Here is a 26,690-nt window from a genome sequence, read left to right as displayed (position 1 = left end):
ACAAATTATTACAGCCCAAAATGATTAAATTATAAAAGAAGTGCAGAAATAGGAAATTACAACCAAAGGAAGCCTGATCTTGAATCCCTATCTGAGTTATGTAATTAATCACTTCAATGCCAGTGTTTCAAAGCCTTTCTCATACCTGAGTGTGTCAAAGTTCCCTAAGGATCTCAGGGGATCCCGGGCAATGCTTACACCCAGGTTTACATAACCAAATAGAATGAGTGCAGTGTGGAAGGGCCAGCCCTTATGTGTCCAAGATCAGAGGGAACTCAAGGTCCCAAGGCAAGGCTCACACAAGAGGGGCATAACCTAGATTCTAAGAGTATAGTGGAAGTGGAGAACATATTTTGAAAGAGATTTATTAAAATTGGATTGGAAATAGTAAGTGGTAAAGGGTGATTTGAAAATAGTTGTAGTAGTGAAACTCAAACTACACAGAATCAGTAGTCATTCAAAGGGGAAAGGGATCGTGGGGATACATTGCATAACCCCAGCAGAGGTCTGGTTTGGTCATGCACAGCAATAGCTGATGTTGGCATGGACAACACAAACACATATAGGAAATATGGGGGTTTGGGATTCATAAGGTAGCAAGTACACAACAAGTGATTGACATAGTACACACATAGGGAGGCATTAATTTAAAAGGGGAAGGGAACATGGTATAGCATGCTAGCAGTGTAACTTAACTGCAGAAACATAAGCGGAAGTAGACAAGAATGAGAAACTGAAGCAACTTAAAGAAAGCATATTGTTGTTGAGGCTTAAAAATTAACTAGGACATACCAATAGAGAAGCAAAGTGCAGTAAGAAAAAAAGTAAGAAAGATTCCACAGTCTAGCCTTGGCTTTCAGCCAGCTAGACAAAACAGTAGCACAAGTAGCAGTAAAGAAAGAGAGAGTTTTTGAGTGTAAGTGTGTGTTCTGAACTTAAATTGTTCTTGTGTTTAAAAGAAGAGAGGGTAGGGTATTTATAGTTTTGAAAACGAGTAGAAATTAAGGTAATAAGTAAAGTCTTAACACAAACATGGAAATAATCACAATCAGAATCAATTAACACAAGTTCTTCCCATTAATCAAGGAAGTACTGCTCAAACGGATACTAACAAGGTTAATTAAGGAAAGAAATTAGTTTGAAAGATTGATTCTTGCCATATAAAGGGGTAGCAAAATATAGAGTATACAATTGAGTCTAGGTACAGGATATATGCTTAATTTTGGGAAAAGATTCAAGGTAAAACATCACAGTAATTAAAGGAGGTGAATCAATCAATTTAAATAGACGAATAAAATTAGGGTTCATAAAAAAAACTTTAGCAATCAATCGCAACATTGGCGGAGTCAGAATCAATCAAGAAAGGATCATGATTCTGCACCTCAACATATAAATAGAATGAACGGCAGTATCAGACATGCAAGGCCAAACGCATTGGCAAAAGAAACAACATAAGCATACAGTAGTAGCGGGAATAAGCTAGGATTTAGTAGTAAAAGAGATCTACTCGAAGCACAGTATTCAACAAGGTCAGGTAGTTACACAGAATCAAAAGTGAAGAAAGCATAGTAACAGGTAAAGAGAGTCAGAAACAAGTAAAGGTCTCACAGTAACAAGTGAGGAAAACCTTTTAAGAAATTAGGGCTTCAATAGTAGTCGAGCTTAAGAGATGATAAGAACTCAGAATCAGATAAGTCAAACAAGGAAAAGAGAGTCAAAACAAAGAATATAATCGAACAAATATACATTCAAACAGACAAGGACAGTTTCAGAACTCGGACAGGACCAAAAAGACCTAGGGTTTTCAACATGCTGAATCAAGTAGAAGGAAAGCATAAACAAGTTGTTGATCATAGTAAAATCATAAAGCAACACCAAAAATCAGAGAAGAGATCTTTAAAAGAAGTTAAGAGAAAACCTAATCGTTGAAAAAATGAAGAGTCATTTTAAAAGAAAATCGAAGAACCTTCGAGAAAACACTTAAGAAGTTCGTAATAAGCACAGATCTAAGATAGATCTAAAAGAAAAATCGAACAGCTCTTAGAGCTAGGGTTTCAAAGAACCCAGAGAAAATGAGAAAGGCCTTAGAAAATACCGATCTAGTCGGAAAAGTTAAGAGTAATCATTCATATCAACGACACCTAGATTAAAAGGGGTAGGTGGGGATCCGGGTTCGGGTCGGTTTAATTGAGTTGGGGCTTGGTTTAATTGAAATTGGGTCGGGGTTTAATTGGGTCTGATTTGGGGTTCAATTTAGGCTAGAATTTAAACACAAATGTGCTGTTATTTAAATAGCCAATTTTTCCTTTTTAGATTATAATAAATTTCTGAGAATAAATTGAAAGCACCAAAATGATTCACAGCATGTAAATGCCAATTTAAAAATATAGAGCTTAATTTTATGAATATAAAACACAATTAAATCTTAAAAGGCTAATATTGCAATTATAGGCAATTAAATTTAAAAAATACTAAATAAAATTGTAAATATGTAAAAATTACTTTAGCCATATTTTGGCATAAATATAAAGATCCAATAAATGAATCATCAGAAAATAATAATTTTTGACATAATTATTGGGATTTTGTAGATGAAAAAGGGGAATAAATCAGTTTAAAAAACCTTAAAAATTATGGAAAAAATAAAATTCTTGGACATACTTATATAGCATATATATGTTATTTTGAAAGTATTTTGCATACTGAAAATATATAGGGAAAATTGGGTGTAAACACATGGCCTGAGAGGTTGAGATAGGTATTGATTATCAGCTAGTGGTGGAGATTGCTCGGAGGATTGAGGGCTATCGCCAGAGGGGTAGAGAGCAGATGTAGCAGGACAAGAGGACCCGATTCTCTAGAGAGTTTAGAGGTGCCCCATCTAGGGGCAGAGGTCAGTTTGGGAGGGGTCAGCCTAGCAGGCCCACATATCCAGCACCACTACCACCTCCTCGGGGTGCTCCAGTGCGACCCTATTTCAGCGCTATGACAGAGAGTTCTCACCGCCCACCAGTTCATCAGGGTTCTTCCAGTGCCTATTTTAGTGCCATGTCAGAGAGTTCATACCTCCCACCAGCCATTCAAGGATGTTCTAGTGGGTATTCAAGCCATTAGTGTCAAACTTCGGGACAACAGTCTATGGTACTGAGAGGTTGTTACGAGTGTGGAGATCGGGGTCACATGAAGAGGACCTGCCCCAGACTTCGGGAAAGGCAGTACAGTAGGGTCATCAGCCAATAATTGCAGCACTAGGTGTCCGATTGCCCAGAGGTGGGGGACAGGCTGGTAGGGACCGTCCTAGAGGTGGAGGCCAGGCAGGGGGAGGTCAGCCATCCATTGTTCAGTCAGGTGGAGGCCAGCCAGCCGGCGCTCCAGCTAGATTCTATGCTTTTCCGGCCAGACCACATGCAGTGACCTCAGATGCCGTGATCACAGGTATTATTTCTATCTACGGTAGGTATGCTTCGGTGTTATTTGATCCAGGGTCTACCTAGTCATATGTGACATCTCTGTTTGCTCATTTTCTGGATATTCCTCGTGAGTCCTTGGGTACTCCTGTTTATGTGTCCACTTCAGTGGGTGATTTTGTGGTTGTGGACAGGATCTACCGGTCATGTGTGGTCACATTTTGTGGTTACGAGACTAGAGCAGACCTTCTATTACTTGATATGATCGACTTTGACGTCATCCTGGGCATGGACTGGTTATCCCCATATCACGCCATCCTTGACTGTCATGCCAAGAATGTTGCTTTAGTGATGCTAGAGTTGCCGAGATTGGAGTGGAAGGGTTCCTCCGTTAATACGTCTAGTCGGGTTATCTCTTTTCTGAAGGCTCAACATATGGTCGAGAAGGGTTGTTTGGCTTATCTAGCTTATGTTCAGGACACCACCGCAGAATCCCCGACGATTGATTCAGTGCCAGTAGTTCGGGAGTTCGCCGATGTGTTTTCTTCTGACCTTCCGGGCATGCCGCCAGATCGTGATATTGATTTGGCTCCAGGTACCCAGCCTATATCTATCCCACTGTACTGTATGGATCCAAAAGAGTTGAAGGAGCTGAAGGAGCAGCTTGAAGAGTTATTAGCAAAGGGGTTTGTCAGACCAAGTGTATCACCTTGGGGTGCACTAGTGTTATTTGTGAAGAAGAAAGATGGGACTATGCAGATGTGCATTGACTACCACCAGTTGAACAAAGTTACCATCAAGAACAAGTACCCTTTGCCGCGTATCAATGATTTGTTTGACCAGTTACAGGGTGCTAGGGTATTTTTTAAGATCGACCTGAGATCGGGGTACCATCAGTTGAAGATTCGGGACTCAGATGTTCTGAAGATTGCTTTCCGTACTAGATATGGCCATTATGAGTTTCTAGTGATGTCCTTCGGCTTGACTAATGCCGCAGCGACATTTATGGATTTGATGAACTGGGTGCCAAGCCTTATATTGATCCTTTGTCATCGTCTTTATTGATGATATCTTGATTTACTCACGTAGCCTGGGGGAGCACAATCAGCATTTGAGAGTGGTGCTTCAGATATTGAGAGCACAGAATCTATATGCTAAGTTATCCAAGTGTGAGTTTTGGCTAGAGTCTGTGGCATTCTTGGGGCATGTTGTATCAGGAGATGGTATTAAGGTGGATCCCAAGAATATTGAGGCAGCTCGGAGTTGGCCACGTCCCACTTTGCTGACTGAGATCTGGAGTTTCCTTGGGTTAGCAGGTTATTATCGCCGGTTTGTGCAGGGCTTTTCATCCATTGCAGAACCTTTGACTAGATTGACCCAGAAGGGTGCTCCGTTCTGTTAGTCTGATGATTGAGAGGCGAGCTTTCAGAAGCTCAAGACAGCTTTGACTATAGCACCGGTTCTAGTGCTTTCTTCCGGTTCGGGGATGTATACGGTGTATTGTGACGCTGTACGCGTTGGCTTGGGTTGTGTATTGATGTAGGAGGGGCGAGTTATTGCATATGCTTCACGTTAGATGAAGATTCATGAGAAGAATTACCCCGTGCACGATCTAGAGCTAGCCGCGATTGTTCATGCTCTTAAGATATGGAGGCATTATCTGTATGGGGTGTCATGTGAGGTTTATACTAATCATCGCAGCTTACAGCATTTGTTCAAGCAAAGAGATCTCAATTTGAGGCAGCGTAGATGGCTTGAGTTACTGAAGGATTATGACATCACCATTCTTTACCATCCAGGCAAGGCAAATATGGTCACGGATGCCTTAAGCAGGAAGGCAGAGAGTATGGGTAGCTTGGAATTCATTTCACCAGAGGAGAGGCCACTAGCTTTGGACATTCAGTCCTTGGCTAACAGACTTGTGAGGTTGGATATTTCAGAGCCTAGCCAAGTTCTTGCATGTGTTGTTGCCCAGTCTTCACTATTGAGTCAGTTCAAGGCTCGGCAGTTCGATGATCCGCATTTGGCAGTTCTCAGAGAGACGGTACTACAGGGTAGTGCCAAGGAGGTTTCTATTGGCGAGGATGGTGTTCTGCGTCTCTAGGTTTGCCTATATGTTCCTAATATCGATGGCTTGAGGGAGAGGATTCTAGAGGAGGCACACAGTTCTCGGTATTCTATTCATCCAAGTACTACGAAGATGTATCGTGACCTGAGACAGCATTACTGGTGGCGGCGGATGAAGAAAGACATAGTTGAGTGTGTGGCTAGGTGCTTGAATTTCCAGCAGGTTAAGTATGAGCACCAGAGACCGGATGGCCTACTTAAGCAGATGACTATACCTGAGTGGAAATAGGAGTGCATTACTATGGACTTTGTAGTTGGGTTGTCGCGGACTTTGTGGAAGTTTGATGCAGTTTGGGTCATTGTCGACAAGTTGACCAAGTCGGCACACTTCATTCCAGTTATGACTACATATACTTCAGAGAAGTTGCCTATATTTATATTCGGGAGATAGTTCGGTTGCACGGTGTGCCTGTTTCCATCATATCAGATAGAGGCCCTCAGTTCACTTCACATTTCTGGAGAGCCGTACAGAGTGAGTTGGGGACCCGTGTAGAGCTCAGCACAACATTCCATCCACAGACCGACGGGCAGTCAGAGCGGATAGGTATGAATCTAAACCCTTTCGAGGACGAACGTTTGTTTAAGAGGTGGAGAATGTAACGACCCGACCGGTCGTTTTGCTCTCTAGAACCCCGTTCGCTAAATAAGACTTCCCATACTTTCTTTTAATGATTTATGACTTGCGGGGATGGTTGGTTCGGGATTTGGAAGAGTTTGGATTGAATCGGAACACTTGGTTCCTTAAGGTTGGCTTAAAAGGCCAAGTTTGACTTCGGTCAACATTTGAGTACACGACCTCGGAATCAGGATTTGAAGGTTCCAACAGGTTAGTATGATGATTTCATACTTGGGCGTATGTTCGGATCGGGTTTTGGATGACCGGGGAGCGTTTTGGCGCCTAATAGTGAAAGTTTGTTCTTGAAGAACTTTGAAGTTCTTTAAATTTGGTTAGAGAGGATTTTGGTGATATCGAGGTCCAAACGGAATTCTGAGAGCGGGAATAGTTCCGTACTGTCATTTAAGACTTGCACGCAAAATTTGGTGTCATTCCGAGTAGTATAAGTACATTTCGGGGTATTGGAAGTAAATTGAAGAACTTGAAGTTCTTAAGTTTGATTTAATTTGTTTTAGGGTGTGATTCTTAGTTTTAATGTTGTTTTGAGCGTTCCGTAGTTCGAGCGAGTTCGTTTTATGATTCCAAACTTATTGGTATGTTTGGACGGGGCCTCAGGGGCCCCGGGTGCCATTCGGACGATGCGCGAGTTGAGTTTGAAACTCAACAGGGTTGCTGGTGCACAAGCTCTAGTGTAACCGCACCTGTGAGCCTATTTTTACAGGTGCAAGCCGAGCCCCGCAAATGCGATCCAAGGATGGCCAGCCAGGTTCCGCAGATGCAGTTCACTCTACGTAGAAGCGGGATTGCAGAAGCGGGAACCCGTCTGCAGGTGCGGTCCCAGCCGGCCCAACCAGTTCCGTAGAAGCGGACACCTGGTCCGCAGAAGCGGGTCCGCAGGTGCGGCCTATGCACCCAAGGTGCGAAAATCGCTGGGGCAGTGAGGTTCAATTAATACGGGACTTAAGCCAATTTCACTCATTTTCTCTCACCCTTTGGGCGATTATTGGAGCTTCCTGAGTGGGATTCCACCTAGCTTTTCGAGATAAGTAATTTCTACCTATTGTGAGTTCAATACATAGATTTTGGGTAGATTTCAACATAAAAATTGGTAGAAATCATGGGTTAGATGAAAAACCTAGGGTTTGACAAGAATGAGATTTTTACCACGAAATTGACCATGAAACTTAGTGATAATCATATATTTATGTTCCTTAGGTCATGGGTAACAACTTCCTTCGAAAATTTCCGGAATCCGAGCACGTGGGCTCGGAGGTGAATTTTAGGAATCTTGCCTTGGGGTTGGGTAATCACTTTAATAGTTAGAATATGAACTTTTGAACCTATAATGATTGGTTTTTATACTATTTGAATAGTTTTGGATTGTTCGGCTCTGATTTGAGGGTTTGAGCGCATTCTTGAGTTTGGAAGTAGGCTTTGAGGCGAGGTAAGTCTCTTTTCTAACCTTGTAAGAGGGAAATTTCCCCATAGGTGAACTTAATTAATATGTGATTATTTGTGGGGGCCACGTACGCACGAAGTGACGAGAGTCCGTATGTAGCTACTATTCCTGTTATGTCCAGGTCATTTTAGGTTTACACCATACTTGTGGACACCATTATTTGATTATACGTGCTAATTGTAACAAAAGGAATTAAGTTGAGGATTACTAAGGATTTCAAGGCTTCAAGTCGAATTGGCTTAATTTTTAAAAGAATCAAGAAAGGGTTATGATTTATATTTGACCACATCGCATGTACGATTCGCGAGCAGGGTGAATAGATGCATCTATGGTTCGCGCCGTTCGACCCTCGGTAGTGCATAGTTTACATTTATGTTGGATCGGGCCGAACATACTCGGTGGTATTTGTGTGTGATAGAACTAGAGCTCTTTAAAATTTGTATAATTTGCTGCTTGAAAGGTCACTTGTTTTAAATGAAGAAAGTGCCTTGGATTCTTAAATATGATAGAAGGATTTTCCAGTTATTATTCTTGTTCTGAGCTTATTGTTATCTACATACATTATGAATTAAATTTGGAACTTCATAATATTATGTTATTGACCCTGTAAGTGTCGGAGTCGACCCCTCGTCACTACTTCTTCGAGGTTAGACGAGATACTAAATGGGTACATATTTTTATGTAATCACGCTACACTTTTGTACTTGATTGTACAGGATTTGAGGCAGGTGCATCTGACCACCAGTCCGGCGTGTAGATTGATTCCCCAGCTTGAGACTTCCCGGTGAGCTGCCCTTTTGAGCCGTCCTGCAGCAGCTGGAGTCTCTCTTATGCTTTATTTTCAGTTTATTTCCTTTTAGACCGTAGGCTAGCATTTGTTTTGTATATTCTATTAGATTGCCCACATAGTTGTGACCAGGTCTTAGCACACACATTAGTAGACTTATGGTTTTTGTTTGCTCACATGATCATTATTCGTACTAATTGCTTCCATTTATTTATGTTAAAGTTGCAAACTCCTAATTTTTTTTTTAAATAAGGAAAAAGCTATTGTTTACAAATTTATCTAAAACGGGAAATCACTAGTTGATCAGTGTTGGCGTGCTTAACAACGGTGTTGGGTGCCATCACGGCTTATAATGGTTATCTTTGGACTTTGATAATATCTTGACTTGACAAAAGAAATTGAACAACACCACACAAAATACATGGTAAAAAATTGGAATTTAAGAATTTAGTATCTGATTTACATAGTCATTGGAACATAACAATATATATGCATTTATAAATCATAAATTCTCTTCTTCAATTGAATCACTTAGTGAATTCTAAGCCAAACCCATTTTCCTCTCTCTTTCTCATTGTAAGAGAGAATTCCAAGAATCTTTTTTTGTTTAAATATTCGGGTTTTTCATGAGTTCACAAATGGAAGTAATTAATTTGAGAACTTAGGTGATATTAAATAAATTAATCTGTCTTTTTGAGACTTGACACTGGCTTTAGACCATGTTTCATAGCAGCTTCCCAAACTAAGTCAATTCTGTCTACATCAATTGCTCCAACTTCATGGTGTGTCCATCCTTCTAATGAATGCACCACCCCTCCGGCATGGCATGCATGGACTACCCCTCTCTCCATTGTATACTGTTAAAAGTATGGAAAAAAAAAATATGAGTTGATTCGGTACGGAATTTAAGACAAGAAAAAAACTTGTAGCACGCCAAAGTATCTTTATAACTTATATACAACAACAATAGACAATCCAGTAAAATCCCACAAGTGGGGTCTGTGGAGGATAGTGTGTACGTAGACCTTACTCCTACCCCGAGGTAGTAAAGAGGTTGTTTCCGATAGACTCTCGGCTCAAGAAGACGAAATGAGACATCTTCATAACTTATATACATGCCATGATATTTCTATCGTTATACCAGCATGTTATTGGGAGTAACATGAATAATTAGAAAGTGAAGAGTTTTTCGAAGTATAGAAAGATGTCATTCTTTGTTAAACCAGCTAAAATGAAAAGAGTGTATCTAAAATGGATTAGAGGGAATATAAAATAAAGGGGTCTCAATGAAAAGTTTTATTGCTCTCTCGAAATTAAGTACTGAAGTAGAATGCATCTTTGTGTGAATTAGGGTAAATCACTACTACAAAAATATGACTTAGCGACGGATAAATTCTGTAGCTAAACAGAAAAATTTATTGCTAATCCTATTTAGCGACGGATTAATGATAGATTATCAAGAATTTAGCGACTGAGTTCGTAGCTAATTCCAGTTTTTAGGTAGTGAATTATCTCGAGCAATTGTAAAAAGAAGAAAAATTACAAATTGATGGATTTTGTAATGAAAATTAGTGACATACCTCACAAGATCCAAGTCCTTGAACATCTTCAGGTAATCTCATAGCAGCAAGATCACCATATGTACAATCTCTTCTAAAGGACAAAATTGGAGGAACCACAAATTGATGGAAATGAGTTCCTTTTGGTGCATAACTCTGCTCTCTTGGTGTTATCCATTTTCCAACTATCCATGTCTATAAATATTATAACCAAATAAACCAAAACTTTAATTTTAGATAAAAGGATGACAACAATCATAACATAATATTAACAATATTTCTCACTTTTTCTAATTTCAATGGAGTATAACTTTTATATACTGATAATATAAAATTTTCTTTACTCTATCTGATCACCTGATAGTTAAGTAAAGATATTCATAAAAGGTGGGATTAGTAACTTGGAGAATTAAAACAGGTTATCTCTCACAACAAGTTCAGATATACTCTCAGTCAGAGGCGGACCTTCCCTTAGGGTAGGAGGGTCACTGGCCCCAGGTAACTTTAGAGTAAACACACGCACACACACATGTGTGCGCGCGCGCGCGTGTGTATATGTAACTTAAATAACAGGTGTATATTTTGGTTGACACCCTAAGATTCAAAGCTTAAGCAACTGGATTGGTCAATTTGAGGGGCACAACTTGACTTTTAATGTAGTACTATTTTGGTTCGACTCCCACTCCAACATTTGCTTAAGCTTTTATTCGATAGTGATAATCCACAACTTTCAAATCCTAGGTCTGCCTCTGCTCTCGACGTGAATAAGGTAAATCCATTGCAATTGTATATTGTCTAATGGCTACAAATGTTGAAGCAACCTACATTTTCTGCTAAAAGGAATTTCATATGCTTTTATGATTTTCTTTTTTCTTTTTTGTGTTTTTACTAAGATTTTAAAATTATTTTTCAAATTCTGAACATTAATATTTGCAAACTGATAAATGAATATATACCTTGCAATTTCTGGCAGCTTCATACTTGGTCACCTGGACTAAGTACTTCTGGTATTCAGCAGGAGCTTCCTTTTGGATCTTTTGAAATCTTTCAGTTGATGATGTTAGCATCTGTAATTTTGCAATTTCTGTTAGCTACGAGCGATATTTAAATCAACATGTTATCAAGAGTAAGCCAACCCATTGAAATATAAAAACAACTCGATGCACAAAACATCTAGCATTCACATAAGATTTGGAGAAGGACCGTGTTTCTAGGGTATGATATAGACAACCTTTTATCTTCCAAAAAAAGTTTAAATCCCTACAATTATTATATTGGCAGCTCTGCATTTTTCAAGTACAATTAACACACAAAATTTAACATGGACTTGTCTCACAAAGTACAAATTTGGACATTGGACAATATATATAATCAATCAGACCCCTACAAGACCAAAATTTCAAGGGTGGGACATTGAACAAATGGACCAAATTTTTCTTTGGTAGAAAGTAAATATGTGACCACAACACAAAACTTTTTACTGTGTAGGGGTCCTTCCTTTGGACAATGTGAGTAATTGGAAAATGACAATTTTGTCCTACAGTTATAGAATCTTGTGAACCAGATATACTATTGAAGAATCTTCTGTGAACTTTTCTTCTATTACAAAATTTTTATTCATCCGTATAACTAGAGGTCTCAGGTACGAGTCCTGGATATGAAGTCTCATTTATTAGAAAGCGTTTTATCTTCAATACGGAACTTTCCGGCTCAAATCCAGATTTAGTCAGACCCCAATATGAGGACTAGACACCGAATAAAAAACCAAAAAAATAAATTTCTACTCAGTTTGAAAAGAAAAGAAGTCTCAAGCCGATTTACACAACCTAACCATTCCCACATGATCTTTAATTTCTCAATTAATTTTTCCCACCATCCAAGAAATACAAATGTCAGCTAGACATGGACATTAAATGCAATAATTAATTAATTAAAACTCTTATGAAAAACAAAAAAATTAACCTAAATAACCCTCCACCTAATCACTTAAACTAAAAATTGCCGAAGGATGTATAATATATAGTCAAACCTCTCTGTAACAACCTCGTTTGTTCCGATATTTTTTTGCTGTTATAGTGAAATGTTGTTATAGATGACAGATATTATAACATATCATAAAAATTGGTTCCGACAAAAGTTTGACTTTTATAGTAAATGACTGTTATATAGAGATGATGTTATAGAGAAATCTGACTGTATGTATAACTCATGTATAATATGTGTATAATCATTTATGATCATGGTAAAATCTATGTATACCGACAAGAAAAAGTAAACAGTGAGTCGAGTCGGCTATTTGTGTAAAGAGAAGAATAGAGTGTATGATACTTACAAGAACACGAACTTGTCTTCTACAAAGGTAAAGAGCAATGACTCTTCCAAGTTTAGAGGTGGCTCCAGATAAGAAAGCCTCAGTTACATCCTCTGGAATTTCTTTAAGTATAACAGCTGCTGTTAATGTATTTCCATGAACAACTCTTACTTTAAGGTTAGGATGTTTGTTTACAAATAATGTCCCTCCTCCATTTAGTGCCTCATTCTGCAGAAAAAAAAAAAGAGTTTATGTTTTGTGTACTATTTATATAAAAATATTTACACAATCAATTTATTTATAAGACAATCACATATATTAATATGTACCGCCACCACCAAAGGATGTGGTGCACTGGATGAGACTGCTCTTGCCTTAATTAGAGGTCTTGGGTTCAAGCCATGCGCATAGAAAAATCTTTGGTAGGGAGCGCATCCCCCCGAATAGGGCCTTATGTGGCGCGAATCCGAATATAGTCGGGTTCCAATGCGGATACCGGACACAGGGTGGAAAACCAAAAAAAAAAATTAATATGTACTGCCGAGATTCTATTAAAAGGGGAATGCTCTCTACTAGAATTTTCTATGAGAAAAAGTTAAAAGTTAGTCCTCTTAGGAGCGGAGCTAATGTATAAGTTACGGGTTCGGTCGAATCTAATAACTTAGGTTCAAACACTGTATTTGTCTTAAGAATTAATTAAATATTTATAAATTATTAATTTAGAACCCAGTAACTTAAAATGATTAAAATTTCGAACCCATAAATTTTAAGTTCTGACTTCGCTTCGGAGCCCTTCTATCTTTTTAACATTAGAGCAAGGATAATATGGATCCAGAGGCGGATCTATTCTTAGGGTAGGGGGGTCGACGACCCTTGGTAATCACGGGAAAAAAAATATTTATATATGTGTATATATCTTAAATAACACTTATATGTTTTGATTCGCACCATAAGATTCAAAGCTCCGATAGCTCCACTGGTTGATTTAGGGAGGTGCAACTCGAGTTTTAGTTTTCTGCCCGAGTTAGATTTCTACTTTAGTATTTCTTAAATTTTTATTCGATAGTGATGCCCTCGCTACTTTTAAATGCTGGGTTCGCCTTTGCGTGGACCCTACTTGAAGTGTATGTCATTTTCATCATAAATGATTAATCAATGATCAATTGATCACAGCTCTGACATATTGTCAAGGCAGTTTCCTTTGACAGCAAATAATAGTACTACTACGTTCACAAACTTTATTGTAGCATTAATGAAGGTCGACTTGCGTAGCAAAATTTTATAAGTTTCAGCCAACTACCATGTCTGCCACATGCAAATATAAAAAAAACTTATACGTTAAATGCTACACTTTTATTTCATGGATTGTAGTATATCGGCTAGGGTGGAGCTAGTGTGTAGGTTACGTGTTCGGACGAATTCAATATCTTTAGTTTAAAGCTACCTAATTGCAGAATTTTTACGTTACCTTTAGATTTTTGACGTTATTTTTAAATTTATTTCAAAATTTTAACCATAGATATACGATATTAGTAAATAAAATATGCGAACAAATCAAGGGGGTTGGATATTTTCTAATTCAAAAGTTTTTTCTTATGAATCTATTTGTGTGAGCTTATTCATATTGTCGATCTCCAAACTCAAATAAATTGGAGGGGGGACGAGGAGAAAGTTTACGGTATGTTAACAACAAGCATAAAATTAATTTATGATAAATTCTCAGACAATATAATAGAATATAAATATTTTTATATAGAGAGAAGAAGGGGGGGGGGGGGGGGGGAAGTACCTTTGTTCAATGCAGCAAGGCTAATAACTTTGACTCCCAATCTATCAGCTCTAAGGATTGCTTGCTCTATTTGATTATTAATCCCTTCAGCTGCGAATGGCAAGAAATACTGCCACACCAAAATTCACCAAAAAAAAGATTATGAACAATGTGAAGAATTAAACAACACCTCAAAGTAATAACTAAAAAGGGCAGCCCGGAACACGAAACATATCGCGTTTTTATAGGGTCCGTGAAAGGGTCGCACCCCAAGAGGGTGTTATGTAAATAGCCTACCCTGATGCAAACATTAATGGCTGATTACACGGCTCGAACCCGTGACCTATAAGTCACAAAGAGACAACTTTACTGTTGCTCTAAGCTCCCGTTTAAAGTAACAAATGAAAGTGAAAAAGATAGAGGTATATAAGAGCACATTGCGTGATATTAGGTTAAACACACGTCACGTGTTCGAACTCGGCCGCCATAAAAGCTTGGTAATTTGAGTAGAGAAGGATAGAAAAGTAGGTCATTATCGGTCTGAGTTTCAAACCGTACGCAGCTGATTCTCTAGATTTCTCAATTACTAAAAGAATAGAGGGGAAAAAAAAAAGGCAGCCCGGTACACTAAGCTCCCGCTATGTGCAGGGTCCAGAGAAGGGCCGGGCCACAAGGGTCTATTGCATGCAACATTACCCTACATTTCTGCAAGAGGTTGTTTCTACCGCTCGAACCCGTACTGATCTCATGACCACATGATAAGCAACTTTACCAATAACGTCAACGGATAAAAAAGAATATGTACAAACCTGAAACCCAAAGCGAGGAACCACCCAAGTTTGATGCAATCGACCCCTTAAGTTGTAGAAAGTGTTCAAAAAGACCTTGGAATATGCCCACATAACCAACATAACTACAAAAGCAATGGGCAATAAAGGAAGCAAGAAGAGCCTTGTACTGAATGGTTTTGACCCAAATGATCTGAATAGGAATGGAACGTGCATTGCTGATGTCAAATCCACTACATGTGCCAAAAATACAAAATCTGGTACCCTCCCATTTTTGCCTGCATTTTTGAAATAGTAGCATTTTTAGTAGCCATTTGGACAGTTGAAATTGAAGAAGAATTAATTCCGATAGTCTTTTATTCAACCGCTTAAACGAAAAATAGCCGACGTATAATATGGGGTCTCCCCCTCTAGTGAGGTCAGAAAACATTATGTTATAGTTTCGATTTCGATAGATTAATAACATGTGATTATTGCCCTGCTAGTATCGGAAGTGATAACATAAGTGAGAATTTTGTCACTAGTAAGGCTAGGGGATCGAATCTTAACTAGCTGACATATTATAATATCAACAGCCTTCCGAACTAGCCGATAATAAAATCAAAAGAAAGAAAATTGATTGATAAAGCTAAAATACTATTGATGTACTTCATGCAACTCGTTGTCACTCGAATCTTTTTCAGTTAGAAGGTTGGATAGATAATATATGTACAATTCATGTATAATATGTATAAAATCGTGTATAATCAATGAATAACCTATGTATACTAGCTAAAAAATTAAACGGTAAATCAAACTGGCTATTTGTGTAAACATCCCAATATGAAAATAGTATTTGTGCACAAACGGGTAGATGACAATTATCTTCACCATATGATAAAGTACTTTCTAATGTTAATTTTCTCACTAGTACAACACATAAAGATAGATTCAAGATTTTGAGTCAACAGACATATTTGTACTATTGCAGGAATATTTTTGTTGACACTCAATATTTGCACTAAATCGAGTAATTAAACCTTAAGAGTCGCATATATTAAAGTGATAATGCATATTAATAACTCGTATATAATGATAAAAAATTTATTCGAATAACACATGTTACATATTTATTTATTTGATACGACTAGTCGTATACGTGTAAGTTCTTTGTTATACTTCACCTACTACTCCCTCCGGTCCAAAACTGCTATCTCTTCACATAAAAACTGCTAACACATACTCCAACACTATTTACTCCAAGGGCAATGTAGGAAAAAAAATAATTAATTCATTCTTAAAATCTGAAAAAATTACTTATTTTGAACCACAAAAAAAAGGCAAAAAATCACTTATTTTGGACTGGAGGGAGTACTTCTTTATGACAATTACAAACTTAGTATAAATGTATACATTTAACATTAAACTTTCTTTTTCTCTAGTGAATAGGCTGTCTCATTAATTGTCCTTGGGCTACTGTGTTTCCTTTCTTGTATGTTGTCCTTGTCTTGGTTACTATAGTTTGAAATTTTATATGAAAACCCTAACATGTTAGTTTCTAAGAATAGAAATAACCTTTTCTAATTCCGTACAATACTTTCTATAATCTATATTAATTAATTTAAGATTGAGTACTTTTGCACCAATAAATTTAAGTTCTCGAGAAAAGTCAATATATTTACATATAATCTTGAAAACAAAGTAAGTTAAACTCAATAAACTTGCTACAGTTAGACCTCTCTATAACAATATTCCTACATAACAACACTTCACTATGAAAGCCAAGATTTTTCGGAACCAACTTTCATGTTATGTTATAATATATGTTCTCTATAATAGCACTTCGTTATAACAACCAAAAATATTCGAAATAAACGAGGTTGTTATATAGAGGTTTGACTGTACTTAGAATCCTTATTGATAATCTAAATACTATGGTCGATTGCTTGCTACAACATGTTAAACTACACGTACTGTGTAAAAATTCTTTATATTGTCAGTATATATCAATAGCAGCCCGATGCACAAGGCATTCCGACCGCACCTCAAGGAATGTGACGTAGACAGCCTATCCTAATTATATTATCAATATATAAAAGTTAAATCGAATATCATTGAGCTATGTTAAGATAAGTATTTACCTGATTCAACACTAAATTTTGTGTGCATTTCCCAAGATTTTGGGTTAAGGGTATTTCCTAAAGCATCAAAAAGTGGCATAAAGAGGCAATAATTGGTCCCCATTTCTGTGTGGTGTAGGCTGTGATACCTGTCAATATTTATGGCCAAAAAAATGAGGAAAGAATGACAATAAATGAGTTATTAAAAAAAAATAGAAAAATAAATCTTGTATAGGTGAGCAAAAAGGAAAACTATTTTTTCCTTATAAAAATATAATTTAATACAATGGCATTAAATTTCTTAGTTGTCTATGACAGAGGGAGGCACCAACTTATCCTTTAAAGTATAATAATTGTTGTAAATAGACTTTTTCATATAGAGTGCATTTATTGCTTATTAATATGCCCAAATTTTTTGCTGAAAACATTAAAGCATTCTCAAGGAATGGCCATCTTTAAAGTTTTTGTGTAGCTTTACTATGTAATACTAATATTAATGATAATAGTATTATTTGTCTAAAATACATTTTATTTCTTTTTTAAATATTTCACTTAATTAACATTTAATTAATTAAAGTAATAAGAATAATAAATTTAAGAAAAGTTCTTTTTTCTTTACAACATCAAATACTTTGAGACAAATTCAATTTGTCAAAACAATTACTAATATTTTGGATAGAAAAATAATGATTTTTGTGATAGACAGAGTTTGACAGTATATACTACACACTGAAACTTAGGCCCCGTTTGTCCATAAAAAATTTCAAAAATATGTCTGTTCATGAAATTTTATAAATTTTTATAACAAAATTCAAAAATGACTAACTAAAAGGCTTATATATTGATACAAAATATTGACAATAATTTATTTATTAGTTGGAAAAGGACGTGTAAAAAACAAACATGACAAGTAAAACGGAACGGAAGAAATAAGTGATCACTTACGTTGGAGTGTATAGGAGATATTTAAGAAGAGGAAAGGCTTGAAATAGCTGATGAGGAATAATCTCAAAATTGCTATGTCCCAAACATCTTAAGCAATCAAAGATTAATATATAACCATATATCATAGTTATTGATCCACATCCCATGAAACAAGTTCCTAAAATTGGAATTCCCATAACTGCAGCTAATATTATATGCTCCAAAAGTGTAGCATGTCCAGCTGAATTTCCACAAAAACACAAGGAGAAAAGTTTAGAACATCACAAATATTATACATATAAAAAGTTTGAATACAACTTATATTCACTGACAGTGTAAAGATATAAAAGGGGCAGTTCGGTGCAAAAAATATTCTATATTCATGTAGGGTCTAGGCGCACTCCTAGGGGTGTGATGTAGACAGCCTACCCTAATGCAAGTATTAATGATTGACTCCGCACCCCTAGGGTTGTGATGTAGACAGCCTACCCTAATGCAAGTATTAATGGTTGATTCCGCTCTCCTAGGGGTGTGAAGTAGACAACCTACCCTAATGCAAGTATTAATGGTTGATTCCACGTCTCGAACTCGTGACTACACTCTTAGTATTATTTAGCTTGTTGTATCGGACTGTTGTCTCGCTTATTTTTCAAGCTGCTAGATGTATTTTAAAGGCCAGCCCGGGGTACTAAGCTCCCGCTATGCGCGGGGTCAGGGGAAGGGCCGGACCACAAGGGTCTATCGTACGCAGCCTTACCCTACATTTATGCAAGAGGCTGTTTCCACGACTCGAACCCGTGACCTCCTGATCACATGGCAGCAACTTTACTACGTAGTTAATATGAGGAATTACCTGTAGCTATCTCCTAAGTAATTTAATAATATAAAATATTCGTTTAGACTATTAGTTCAAAGTGATTGTTTACGCTATCAAATCACCTAAAAGGTCACTACAAGTAACAACACATAATATTTGAGATTAGTAACCTGTAAAAAGGCATGTGATGACCTACTACACATGTTAAAACATATTAATAGTGTAAAAGATATTCACAATTATTTAATATAAAAGAAATTCACATATAAATGAAGAGATTACCTGTAAAGGGTTGGAGTACAGGTGATGAGTGATGAAGTGAATGATAATGGTTGAATAGATAACTTCCATGAAATCTTTTATGCAAGAAATAATAAAGGGGTTCTGAAATTGCTATATGGAGAATTGCAACAGCCAAAAATCCTTTGAAGTCCCACAAAGGAAGATTGATTAGGTCTTTAAGCATGTAGAAAACTAATGAACCCATTATACCATGAAGCAATATGAAATTATCCCTGAAAAAATAACAAAATTGTAATTAGTTCCAAATTTTGGGAATAGAAAATATGCTTTAATAGTATAATCACTGTCCTTAAGGAATTTATATCACCAATATATTGTTGATTAGGGCGTATAGCATAATTTCTTCGGGATTTACAAAGTCAAACGACATTTAATTTCAAGAACTAAAAAAGAAGGCAGCCCGTGCACGAAACATTTCGCGTTCATATAGGGTCCGGGGAAGGGCAACAACCCAAGAAAGTGGCATCAGTGGCTGATTTCACTACTCAGACCGTGACCTACAAGTCACACGGATAACTTTATTGGTGCTCCAAAGCTCCTGCTTCAAGAATAAAGGGTAGCCCGGCGCACGAAGCACCCGCGTTTCACAGGGTTCGGGAAAGGGCCCCACTCCAAGGCGGTTTGATGTAGGCAGCCTACCCTGATGCAAGCATCAGAAGCTGATTCCACGAATCAAACCTGTGACCTACATGTCACATGGAGAACTTTACCGTTGCTTTAAGGCTGCCTTTCAAGAATACAAATAAATTAAAAAAAGATTCAAAATTACCAGTCCCACTCATTGTCAATTTGCTTAAAACCAACACCATCCTTGTTTATTCGTCTATTTCGAGTTAAGAACAACATGCTACTGAAAGAATTCCAGGTATGATGCATGCTGCATCTAAGTAAACATATAATGAGAACATGTAGACACCATGTTTCCTTGATATTGTCTTCTTGATATCTTGAGTATAACCATTTTGCAAGCAAAGGTCCATATAGTAAATACTGTTCCAAAAATAACAAGAAAAAAAAATAGTAAGTAAACATTATTCCCCCATAAAAAAAAAACATAATATTGTTACTTTTCCACGCTGTGTCTCAACATTACTAGAAACACGTGTTTTTCCGACGGACGATTGTGTCAAAGAAAAAGGCAGTCCGATGCATTAAGTATCCCCGTATCCATGCAGGTTTTGGGGAAGGACCGCACCGTACCCCAAGGGTATCGTGTAGGCAGCCAACCCTAATACAAATATTAGTGGCTGAAATCCCCAACGAAAGGTCGTTTTTCGACGAGCACATTTTTGACGGCTATGTTGTGCCGACTCTAAAAAAATATTGTCGCTCCTGTGTCGGATCCTCCAAAAATCTGTTCCCTCAAACTATGTTGCTCGGACTCTACAAAAATACCGCCGAGTGTGTACTCGACGGTATTTTTGTAGAGTCCGAGCAACATAGTTTGACGGAACAGCCGACACGCGCTCGACGATATTTTTGTAGAATCCGAGCAACATAGTTTGACGGAACAGAAGTCCGTCGGAAAAATGCGTGTTTTTAGTAGTGAAAGAGCAGCAAAAAAAGAAGATAAATAGAAGTTTTGGAATATTAAGTACCTTGAAACTTCCCAAGTTGTTCCATGGCCAAGTTGACAATGGAGCTTCCATGTTTAAACAAGAAAAAGTACTCAAAATCTTCTTCTTCTTATATTTGTTTTCTGATTAGAGTTTTGCTCTTGAGAGCAAATAGAAGATAAGAACAGATCCCAAGATTTATTTTTTCTTTTTAAAAAAAAAAACTGAGGGAAAGAATGGGAGGATGATTTTGTTGTGTTGATAGTTGAGATTTGCTCTGTGGTTCTGAGTTCGTTTTGTTTCTCAAGAAAGTAAATTAAAGGTACTATGATAACATGGGCTGTTTTGACATATATATAGATAAAACTAGAAAGAAAAGAATAAATATTTATGTTAATTCTACAGCTACTTATCCTTAAAGGTTGTGAGTAGTAAGTACTCATATATCCTTAGTTAAAGAAGAGGTGGACCTATCCTTGGGTAAGACGTTACCGACTCTCAGTAACATCGGAAAAAATGTATGTATATATGTGTATACATCTTAAATAACAAGTAAGCAGCTGCATTAGTTGATTTGGTGGACACAACTTGAACTTTAGTGTGCCATGTGGGTTCGATTCTGATTCTAGCATTTGCTCAAAAAAATTTCGACAGTAGTATTCCTGCCACTTTCAAATCCTAAGTCCGCCTCTAATCAGAGATCGCAGATTCAAGCCTGGGTATGGAGTCGTCTTTGATTGAAATTAAAACACTTGGCGCGAATCCGAACTAAGTGGGTTCTAAAGCGGATATCGAACACCAGATGAAAAAACAAAATAATTTCTACAACTACTTAGAGAAGATTGTTTTTATTTTAAATGCACACAGTTAGAGTCAAATTTGTTCCATTGAAATAGGAGCAAGTAGCACAGCTGTAGGGATGGGGAGAATTTAATGTGGCAAAAATGTGTATTGTATTGAGTGGTCATTAGAGGTTGGAATTGTAGGGTAGCAATATGGGCAAGCATACTGGGGACTGGTCTTTACACTTTCTCACCTTTGCCTTGTGGGTCTTCTTCTTTTTTTCTTTTTTTTTTTTTTTTTTTTAAATTATGGTGTCCGAATTTTCGCGTGTATTGATTGCTCGCCAAATGCTTATTATCTCCCATCAAACTAACTTCCACACCTCGAGTATTATTCCAGCGAATACCTGCTACAGTACATAGCTTGCGCGCATTTCAACTACTTCGCTAGGTACTAGTATCTTTAGCAATACAGGTGTCCGGACAAGCTATTCCACTAAGTGCTTATTATTTCTATCGGTACATGTGTTCGAACAAGCTTGTACACACTTTTTCACTTTTGACTTGTGGGTCTTATTTTTATTTTTTTTTTATTTTTTTTATAATTATGATATCTGAACCAACTTCCGCGTGTATTAATTGCTCGCCAAATACTACTTTTCTCCCTTCATTACAGATAATCAGACTAGCTTCCACACCTTGAGTATTATTCCAGCAAATACCTGCTACAGTACATAGTTTACGCGCATTTCAACTATTTCGCTAGGTACTAGTACCCCTGCTAGTATAGGGGTCGGGACCAACTATTCCACTAGGTACTTATTACCTATGCTTGTACAAATGTCCGAACTAGCTTGTGTACTTAGATTATTACACCGGATACCTGCTACCTTCTACCATTACCATATATAATTTTGCCAATCAAAGCATAAAAAATAGAAAGTAATCACCCGCTAATATCTTTTGTCTTTATTGTAATTTGAACTCTACGCGCACTTTATTGTCCATTAGTCCAACACTTAATTGACCATCAGCAGTACAGGTGTCCAGGCAAGCTATTCCATTAAGTACTTATTATCTCTGTCAGTACATGTGTTTGAAACAACTTGTGCACTTCGACTATTCCACAGATATCTGCTACTTCCCACCACTACGATATAGTTTAACTTTGTCAATCGAGGCATAGGAAATAGAAAGAAATCACCTACTAGTATCTTTTGTCTCTATTATAATTTGTACTTTTCGCTCACTTTATTAACCGTTAGGCAACACTTTTAAATACGTGTGGGCCTTAATTAAACAACACTATATGCAATAACCTGTCAAGTTGTTTTCTCCTCATTTTTATTGTTGATTCAGTCGGTTCAAAAATTTGCTGCTCCATGTTGAATATTGTTGGATCTTTAATTTGATTCATAAATGCATACATAAACATTACAAGGGTTGGCTAGTGTGATGAATGGTCAATATATGGATCTGTACAATAGACTAAGTTGTAGTACAATGTTCACATGTTGGCAGAGAGGGTCCAGAATGGTAAAAAATTATCTGCACCTAATATTTACAGTACACAAATAAACATATAATATGTAGTTGTTAGTAGGATATAATCATTTAATCATGATTTGCAATTTTATCTATCTTTTTAATCTGATACCTTTGCAGAGTCATATTTTAAGGTTCAAAATATAAAGAAGTAAACAGACAAAAAATTAAAGGTAATTCAACGTCTACTATATATACATGAAAAATAATTTTGACCTAATGTATATAATGTAATTTTTTGGTAAAGCGGGTTTGGATGAATCTCATCCGTCTCTAGCTCCGCTCGGGCCTGCTGGTAGAATCTCATCCGTCTCTAGCTCCGCCAGGGCTTGCTGGTAGCTTTATACAAAAAGAGGGAAGAAATTAAAAAATAGTCAGATTTTGAAGTGGTAACTGAAAAATAGTCATATTTTTAAAAGTAATCGAAATTCAGCCACTTTTCATGTAAAATATAAATCTGAACAAAAATAACTTTTCAAAATCCAAAAATATTCCAACATAATATGCTGGAGTTCGAATTTTTACATGTGAATTTCCAGCATAACATGCTGGAATTCCATAATATGCTGGAGTTCCAACATAATATGCTGGAAGTCCATACACAGGTGCTCCGATCTCCAGTATATTATGCTGGAACTTTCCCTGTGCCAGAGTTCCAACATAATATGCTGGAAGTTCATAAACAGGTACTCCAATCTCCAGTATATTATGCTGGAACTTTCCGTGTTGCAGCAAAATAGTGACTATTTTTTAATGACTTTGCAAACGTTGACTATTTCTCAATTACCAATCCGAAAACTGGCTAGCCCGTGCTATTTTGACCAAAAAGAGGTCGTAGCACCAGAATATTTGCTACTCTAAATTATTGTATGCTTATTTAATTGGAACTTTTCACAGTCAAAATCAAGTGGTGCTTCTTGTGATAACTTTTCACATTCAATTTAGGGTTTGTACATAATTTAGTAATTATTTCTACTTGTAGAAGATTTGCTAAAAAACTGTAATCACATAAGGCTGCATTCTGCCTGTTCATTTTAAGAAAGACTACAAGGACAAGACATTATTGCATGAAATCCAATGGATAATTAAATTTCATCTGATTAATGGCTTAATTTTTTATTATCAGCTGCACAAATTTAATCTTCATTCTGTATTTCTATGACAACAAAATTCTTATGGATAAGGAAGCTTTCAAGATATCTGTCATCACGGGCGGATCTAGAGTGCCAAAAAACAGGTTCGGTAGCTAGTAGCTTTAGTTCAAACATCGTATTTATCTTAAAAAATTCACGTAATATGTACAAATGATCAATTTAGAATCCAGTAACTTAAAAAAATTAGAATTTTGAACCCATAAGCTTCAAATTCTAGCTCCGTCTGCCTATCATTCTTATGTTTAACGAAGTTTTTGGATCTTTATAGTGTTTTGATAAAGACTTCTATATACATGAAAGATGTTCCAAAGACTAGAAAATCTTAGTGATGCAGTTAGTTGGTTATCCGAACGTTCACCTTATTGATGAGGATTTAATTCTTCATCTTGTAATTTCCTCCCCTATTTTCCGTGCCCGCTATATATATATATATATTATAAAAATTTAAAAAAAATAAAGAAAGATGTTCCAAAGACAATGATTGAACTAGAATAATGTTTTATCCTTACTTTGCTAGTTACGATATACCCTTTTATTTTTCTCAATGCAATTTATCTTTTGTTCCCTCTATCTCTGTCTGTTTGTCGATTGTCAAGTATTTATATTCCTATTAATATATTCCCACTGATTCTGAATAGGACAAACAAATTGAGACAGAGAAAATAATTGAAGTGTCTTATTAGTTCAGTTTTAGTTAGAAATTAAAAGACTCAAAATTAATTTAAACCTCTTTCTCAAGTAGTTAGCTATCTATTTCCTGGACAGGTGTTTTTTTTGTGTCAACGCAGAAGACGGAAGACGAAGTCAGGATTTAAAGGTAGTAAATTTTAAATTTTCCATCGAAACCATAGGTAGGCAACGGATGTATGACATGTCCCAAAGGGAAGAATAAGTTATTCATTCACATATAGATAATTAAAGTTTGTTAATTATATTGGCCGAAATTCTTGAAGATTATCCCCTTCACAAAATCCAATAAAAGGATTAAAATAATAATAATAATAATAATAATAATAATAATAATAATAATAATAATAAAAACTAGCTATGAAATTCATCGTTGATTTATCACTAAATAACCTGTTACTAATAAAAAAAATGATATTCTTGTAACTAAGTAGAATTAATAATGGATTTTTTATTTTTATTTTTAATGACAGAATTTATTTGCTGCTAATTCCTATTTTACTTGTAGTGATGTAGGAATGCAATATCTAGTGGAGTAATTTTTTTTTAACCGCACTGCACTAATAATTTTTATTTATTTATTTCGAAGGGATTCAAAAATTTATATATATACGAAATCAATTTGCTTTACCCAATTTATGATGTAACTTTCGGATGAATGAAATTCTATTGATTCTCCTTGCTTATATGTGGTTCCGCTACTGTTGTCCGACTATCAGGGTCGGATTTAGGGGGACGGAATGGTGTTCACCAGAACCCTCTTCGCCAAAAAATTACATCGTACATATAAGATAAAATCTATTTTTTACCTTTATATATTATGTTTTGAATTCCCCTGACAGAGTTCAAAAGCATATTTTATTGGTCAAGGAGGTTCAAAACATTTGTAAGGTCATTGGTTCTATTCTCATTAGCTACAATCTTTTTAATTCTTTTTTTTTTGAACCCCTCCTTAGCGGTAATCCTGCCTCCACCACTATCGTCAAAGAAATTTTTATTTATTTTCTTTAAAAATTCTATTATAATTTTTGTTCACCGTCCTAATTAATAACCCTAATTTGGTTATAAAGCTACTACTATGGTCGACTTTGGGACCGTTTCTTAATTAAGATTGTTAGGGGGAAGGTGTACAGACCATGATTTTTGGACAGAGTTAGTTGGCAGGGCTAAGTTGCATTTATTGCAAACTTTGAGGGGTCAAATTCTGATAAAGCAACATAACATTTTTTGGGCCCTCTTTGTTTATTTAGTACTATAACTTTTGAGACTTTAGAGAGGGCCCAACATACCGTTGCCGTTTCAATGTAAAAACAAAACAGCGATTTATATTGAAAATAGATGGTCTTAATTTTTTAACCTCCAATAATCTCATGCAAACTTTTAAGGTTAAAAATTAGGGGTTGTTTGGTAAGGTATATAAAAAGTGCTGAATAAGATGTATTACTAATGTAGGGATTAGTAATGTATGTGTTAGTTATGCAGAGATTATTTCTTATCCACTGTTTGATATGGTGTATTAAAAATTAAAATACTTTGCATAATTTTTAATAAAATTAGTTGCTTACGGAAACCACTAAACAAAGAGCTTAGTGTTTAATTTTATTGTTAAAACACAATAAAATAAGTCTTATAAAATATAATAAGCTCAAACTTGCATGAAATAAAACTAATGTCGACTTATCTTCAACAACTGATAAGTCGACCCAAGTAAATTGAACCATAGTTCTAATTGATGAGACGAGGGCCGGTGTTAACGTGAGATTGGAGGTTTGGAGACAGACCCTCGAGTCTAAGGGTTTCAAATTGAGCAGGTCTAAGACAGAGTACCTGGAGTGCAAGTTTAGCGCTGAGAAGCCTTGATGCGCCGGTAAGGAGGTGTGAGCGGTTGGCCGTGGTGGGTACGAGAAGAGGTAGAGGGAGGCCTAAGAAGTATTGGGGAGAGGTGATCAGGCAGGACATGGTACGAATGCGGATTTCCGAGGACATGGCCCTTGATAGGAA

At 36.5% G+C, this 26,690-nt stretch overlaps 1 protein-coding gene across 1 annotated transcript; it reads right to left on the bottom strand.

Moving 5' to 3' along the window:
• Positions 8,815–20,865, bottom strand: LOC109234556 (protein ECERIFERUM 3). Its single transcript, XM_019400585.1, has 11 exons — positions 20,564–20,865; positions 19,735–19,955; positions 18,945–19,177; positions 17,867–18,086; positions 16,943–17,070; positions 14,844–15,100; positions 14,059–14,164; positions 12,288–12,496; positions 10,912–11,022; positions 9,977–10,150; positions 8,815–9,253 (listed from the first exon to the last, which is right to left on the bottom strand). Exons 1-11 carry the CDS (start codon positions 20,612–20,614, stop codon positions 9,077–9,079), a joined length of 1,887 nt encoding a protein of 628 aa, XP_019256130.1. The 5' UTR covers positions 20,615–20,865; the 3' UTR covers positions 8,815–9,076.

This window comes from Nicotiana attenuata, chromosome 11 (assembly GCF_001879085.1).
Source record: "Nicotiana attenuata strain UT chromosome 11, NIATTr2, whole genome shotgun sequence".
NCBI classification, from domain to species: Eukaryota; Viridiplantae; Streptophyta; class Magnoliopsida; order Solanales; family Solanaceae; genus Nicotiana; species Nicotiana attenuata.
This window is presented reverse-complemented; position numbering and strand designations above follow the sequence as displayed.